The 6043-nt window shown below is 36.4% G+C and overlaps 1 protein-coding gene across 1 annotated transcript in view; it reads right to left on the bottom strand.

Moving 5' to 3' along the window:
* Positions 1-545: 545 nt before the first annotated feature.
* HAPSTR1 (HUWE1 associated protein modifying stress responses) overlaps positions 546-6043 on the bottom strand; it is a 9260-nt gene continuing 3762 nt past the window's right edge. The window contains exons 3-4 of the mRNA XM_072418913.1: positions 4784-5059; positions 546-4131 (exon numbers count right to left, since the gene is read on the bottom strand). Of these exons, the coding sequence (XP_072275014.1) occupies positions 3890-4131; positions 4784-5059 (518 nt within the window). The 3' untranslated portion in view covers positions 546-3889. The remainder of the gene's footprint in view (positions 4132-4783; positions 5060-6043) is intronic.

The following is a 6043-nucleotide window of genomic DNA, read 5'->3' as shown; positions in this document are numbered from 1 at the left end:
TTTTGGCAAGAGTTCCCTTGATGAAGATGTTCTTTGCCTGAGGACAAAACTAAAGAACTCCTCATTCAAGGGCTGGCAAACTGCATTTTATTCCATTTTTGTTCTTGGAAGAAAAACTTTCTACACACTGTGAGACTACAAACAATGCATGTAGTCCATGGTAAACCTCAATTAGCCTAACTAAACAAAACTAAACTTTTCAACTAGCTTAAGAGTTTGCATGCTCTGCCATCGACGTTTAGACGGTAGAGATTTCAGTGAACACATTTATGTTCAATGAGCATGAAAGAGAAATCGAAATATCAAAAAAAACTGCTATGCTCCAAAATATAAAATTTAATGTTGGAATTGGTTAAAAAAAAAAAAACCCTTTGTTTTCAAAGCTTGTAAAGAGTTGAATTTACCTTGGCATAAATATAATATTAAAGACCTCTAGCAGTCCACTGACATGAAAATTTGTATACATATTGAAAACAGAAGAGATTGACATTTTCTAACTATATACAAAATTTTAAAAATTGGAAACCGTAAATAAGGAACTACAGTGTTGTTAATGGCATGTTTTATTGTAATTTTTCTGTGACAAGCTGCAGTGAAAACGAGAAATTGAACTTACCAAGTAAGCCAATAATTTAAGTAATAAACAAGCCTCATTTCCAATATAAAAATGGCAGCTTTAATATCTGGTATTCACCCAACAGCATTTTTTAGGAGAAAAATGTCACTTCCCATACATTTTCAGTTTTCTACATCCTCTGCCTTGTCTTTTTCCCTCCAAACTAGGTTTCCAAGTCTCCCTTGGTGGCCGGTTGTCAAAACTACAAACTTGGTAATAATCACACACCCTCCATATCAAAGAATCATGAAGCAGCAGACACGTGCAATAACAAAGGGAACGATTGTCACACAAACAAGAGAGATGGTATTTCCCAGGTTTGGCAGCTGCACTTCATAAGTGGAAAATTGTCAAAGGACTTCTACAACTTACCAACTAAGACATTTATAAGAGCCTCCTGTTTAAAAAAATTACCTGGATCGTTTATAACACTAAACAACTTAAAGTGGAACGTTTAGCCTTTTTACCATGTGGAGAGACTGATGGCCTGGGTTTGGACCTTTGAAAGGTTTTGTCATGTTCCCATCAGGAAAATTTCCACCCATTTTGCTAGGCAGAGAGGACAGGGACGAACACAGAAATAGAACCTTAGGTTTTCCCCCCATTAAAATAAGAAAAAAAAAAACACTTTATTCCATTTTAAGACCACTCTTACCGGACAGAATGAAGGGGTAGAAATTTAGACAGTTATGAAAAGTCAACAGTAGCGTTAATCTCTCCATTATCCAAAAAAACATTTTGACTGGTTTTCCACTTTAGGTTTTACAAGTCCCAATTAGTTTATTATTCCATACATAACCTATAAGAAGAGCAAGATCTCATTTTTATAGTCCAGACCCTACTATATCTGCTCACAGACTGCAAATAATAAATTTTGTTTGCCTGGTTACACACAGCAGTAAGATATACAATTAAGTAGTTTAGTCTTCCAGAAAGATAAACTTAAAAGCAAATGACTAATTTCTAACAGACTGTTGAATGCCACCGATTATTCATGAACATCATTTTAAGCAGCATTAGACATGCACGCAATTTTTTTGTTGTTGTTTTAAACGACTGAATATGTGCAAATAGCTTGAAAATGTCACAGTACACAAATAAGGCACTCCAGTGTGTGTTTGTTTTTTCAACCATCTTGAGACCCGACCACCAAGCCATTTCATCACCATTCGCAGGAGTGCCTTTATTGCCATAAAAATGAATTTCTCAATACACCATCACAGATGAAATCTAGTGACAAACGTAATCTAAAAATGGCAAGTTAAGGCCAATTGACCATGACTGGTTTTAAGGATTTGTTTATGACATTCCCACATAAAAATATGGAGATCACAGTTCCATCAACAAGCTATAGAAGGCTGAATTACCTCTCAAGTCACCCACCCAATAAGTTGTTTACACTAAATCAAATTACAATTAAAAAGTAACATCCTCAGCAGCCCTTTTTTTTTTTTATAATGATCTACTAAGGACCACAGGAGTCTTACAGTAAAAAGAAAACAAAGCTCACTTTGCTGTAAGTCTAAACAAGGTAACCAATGGGCACATGTCTGTAAAGCTTTATAATTTTTATTAGATATATATAATTTTTTTCTAAATAAGTTAAGGTATGTTTCAATGGAGGTTTTAAAGTGAACATGTACCTCGCTCATAGAGGGCAAAGTAACAGGCTTACATTGCAGAAAGGACTTCTAGCGCAGAAAAAAAAAAATAACAAAAAACATCCCCACCAACATCACCTCAAATAATAATAAAATAATACAATGGTAATTCTAGCTATGGGGGACGTGACACTCAACCTGCCTCCCTGCCATACAGTAGTGCATGAGCACCAATTCATTTAGTCCAATCACTGTAATGCAGAAAGGGATAGAATGCACATCTGTGTTCAGCAAATTCCATGCACAGCATCTGTGGTGGCTTGTCAGACCATTAGGTTAGTAGGGTAGAAAGTATTAGCTGCTCAAAGCCCTTTAAAAGTGTAACTTTTCTCAGTAAAGGCAAAGAAGAGGTTCACTAAACACAAGAAAAGTCTTACAATTATCACCTAACCAGATGATTTATGACAAATTAGTTAGAGAAGAGGTCACAACTTGTGTTTAAAGACATGCCAAGTTAAGATTGTAATTTGGAAGGAAGGCTTGTGTTGTAGCAAGACCTATACTAAACAATCAAAACAGTTGTTTTAGATTGTCACCAGCAGGATCCCGGTGCTCTCCCCTCATTCTACCTCTGCCATTTTTTGCCGTGGTTATAAATCTTAGGATGGTTTTAAAATACAACAAATGTACACAATCCTAAGATAATTTCTGGACCCATCAAGAGGCAGTGATGGAAAGAAAAAGCATTTGTATATATAGGCTACATAATTTGTGAACCCATCAAGAGGCAGTGATGGAAAGAAAAAGCATTTGTATCTATAGGCTACATATTTTCTATTTATGATTGTAAATAGAAAGTGTGTAGCCTATAGATAGAACTATCTTGCAAATCAATAAATATCTTAATGAACACAGATTAAAAAAAAAAGTGTTTAAAACAGTAGATGGGGATGACAACTTTAAAGTGATTTATACAGTTTACATTTATCCCCACAAAGATACAACCAGCATATAAGTATGAGTATAAATGTGTTTAAACTGACAATATTAAAAGCCTTTTAAGAGTAATCTGGGAGATTTATTATTGGTAAAGGACAGCACTAAAACTAAAAAATACCCAGTGAAAAGTGCTTTGTATTGATCCACTGTTAACGAAAAGTAGCATAACTATAGCACCTCTGGACAAAATCACCATATTAATATTGAAGAAAAAATGCAATGTAATTGTAGTAACTAAGTGCCTAAAAAGGAATGGAACTGACTGGCTTGCACAGCTGAGTTAGGCAAATCCAACAGGCAGATTGCAATACTGTTGAAGCAAAAATACTCAGACCAGTTGGGGCATTAAAAAAAAAAAAAAAAATTACCATACTATCCAACAATTTACATTTTCCCTTTGAGATACAAGTAAGGTCACTTTGCACAGAATGAACCGATGTTCATGTTATGAAAATCTTTCCAAATTTTACACAGACCAGATGTCCTCTGCTGGGTGTATAGTTTAAAGAAAACCACATTTACAATAGCAGGAGCTCGCTTAACAGCAATTATTTAATAATTCAAGGGTCTTTAACAGTGAAAAGGGAAGATGGGCCTGATGTTTCCTTTTAAACAGTATGTTGAGGATTAAAAGTGGCTTCAAAGCAGCATGGTGGTAGAGTCTTCTGCAGATTTACATAAGTCGGTTGCGTTTGTGAGTTGGCGAGTCTGTAATGACGTCGCCGCACTGGGCTGAGGTACGTTTGCGGTTGCCACTATCTAAGTGGAGTGCCATTTCCTCTGATATGAAAGTGTTCAAATCAACATCAAGGAGTCCATTTCTCCTGCGGCTACTGGTAGAACTGCCGCTAACATGAGTTGGTGAGCCTGGAGTACTTGAACGGACACTAATACTAGCCATTGCACCACTCAGTCCTGCAAAACAAAAAAGAACACATTTCATGCAATTGATGCCTGCTAAATTCACCATTCATCTTAAACTTTTGTATATTTATTAAAATAACATTTTGTTTTTTTAAAACATTTTACTTGGATGAGAAAATCTTGCCCTTGGCAAAATAAACTGAGATACAGCACATTACTAGTTCTCTATAGTTAGGTAATAAACCTTTCCATGATAGAAATATGGTGGCACCATTGCTGACTACCTCCTACACATGCCAAAGTTTCCTGGCCGTGTCTGGATTTAACACTCCTATGTAACAGAAATGAAACATGCATGTAGAAAATAACTGAGATAATTCATCTATATCGCAGGTCAGTCAATCAGAATATATTGGAGCAGAACAATTAGAATGATAACCAGGTAGCAACTATTCTCCAAAGGAGAAGTCTGTAACGGGGGCCTAAAATTTCTCTTATAAAAGAGGTGTACGTTTGGAAAATTAAAACAAACTTTCCTTCTCTTCAATCCTAAATGGATACACAAGCTGCAGTATGGCAATAGTAGAGAACAAACACTTTACACACTTGTTTCAATACATTTCATTTTAAAATTACCCACTTTTATTTTGTTTATTGGTTATAAACCACCACAGCAATGTTAAGAATAAAAACATGAACTTACCATGGAGAGCTATTGCTTCTCGGAAGGGCTGCAAATCAGTCTCTACTGACGAACCAGTTTCAGATGGCGTAGCTCGGTTTGGTGAAACAACAGTCAGTCTTGGTGGTGCACGAGAGTTACGTGGAGGGGGAATTTTGCCACACAGAAAGCTGATCAAATCCTCTCGGCGAATAGTTCGTCGACGTTTCTTAACCCAGGCTAAAACTTCTTTATTGCGCCGCTGACATCCAGTCTGAGATCCCAAGTCCAAAGTCCGCTGATGGGCATCGACACTTTCTGCAACGTAGGTGTAAAGTCATAAAGTAGAACATGACAGACATTGTTAACTGATAAAACGATGGCATGTATAAAGTAAATAATGCATATGATGCATGATGTTCTATCATTAAGAGGGGTACTTTAAAGCAGAACTCCAGCCAAAAATAGTTTTATAAAAATGACAAAAAATATATTGTAATAATTCATCTAAAATCCAGACATTTCCCCTGCTGCTATATTACTTCATCAATAAACCCAGTTAGTTTAGAGCCCGGGTTGTACTGGACCTGTCTCAGCATGTAAATGGACAATGAAATAAGAAACATAGTGACTCTGGGTCATTCTGCTTTTGCTTCCTTTGTTGCGCCTTTTCCACACAAATAGATTGGCTTATTTTGCTGCTACTTGATCTCATAAGGAGACAACAAGGGAATGGCACACCTACTACTACACCTGTAAACTAATCTAAGTACAGAACTGCATAAATCTGTGACTTCTGCCTAGATATCAGCTTTACCTACCCCAGGTACACAGAATAAAACAAAAACATTAACTTCAAATAAACATATCTCAGAAAAAAAACCTAAGGACGTAGTTGATCCAGTGAAAGACAAAGAAAGTCTGGCACAAATTACTCCAGTAGGGGGAAAAAATGTCTTCCCTATCCCACAAGGCAACTTTAAATCCTTAATACCCAGTTATATTCTGTGCTTCTAGAAATCATCCAGTTTTTCCTTAAAGCAATCTGTAGTAGTTGCTGAAACTACTTCCTGAGGGAGCCGATTCCACATTGCACAGACCTTACAGTGAAGAATCCCTTCCTTAAACTTCTTTTCCTCCAGACACAAAGAGTGCCCTCTTGTTCTTTGTAATGATCTCAAAGTGAATAATTGGGAAGAGAGTTCTCTATATAGACAATTTATATATTTATACAGGGTGATCATATCCCCCTTATACGTCTCTTCTCAAGGGAGAATAGATTCAGTTCAGCTAATCTCTCCT

This window comes from Pyxicephalus adspersus, chromosome 7 (assembly GCF_032062135.1).
Source record: "Pyxicephalus adspersus chromosome 7, UCB_Pads_2.0, whole genome shotgun sequence".
Lineage (NCBI taxonomy): Eukaryota > Metazoa > Chordata > Amphibia > Anura > Pyxicephalidae > Pyxicephalus > Pyxicephalus adspersus.
This window is presented reverse-complemented; position numbering and strand designations above follow the sequence as displayed.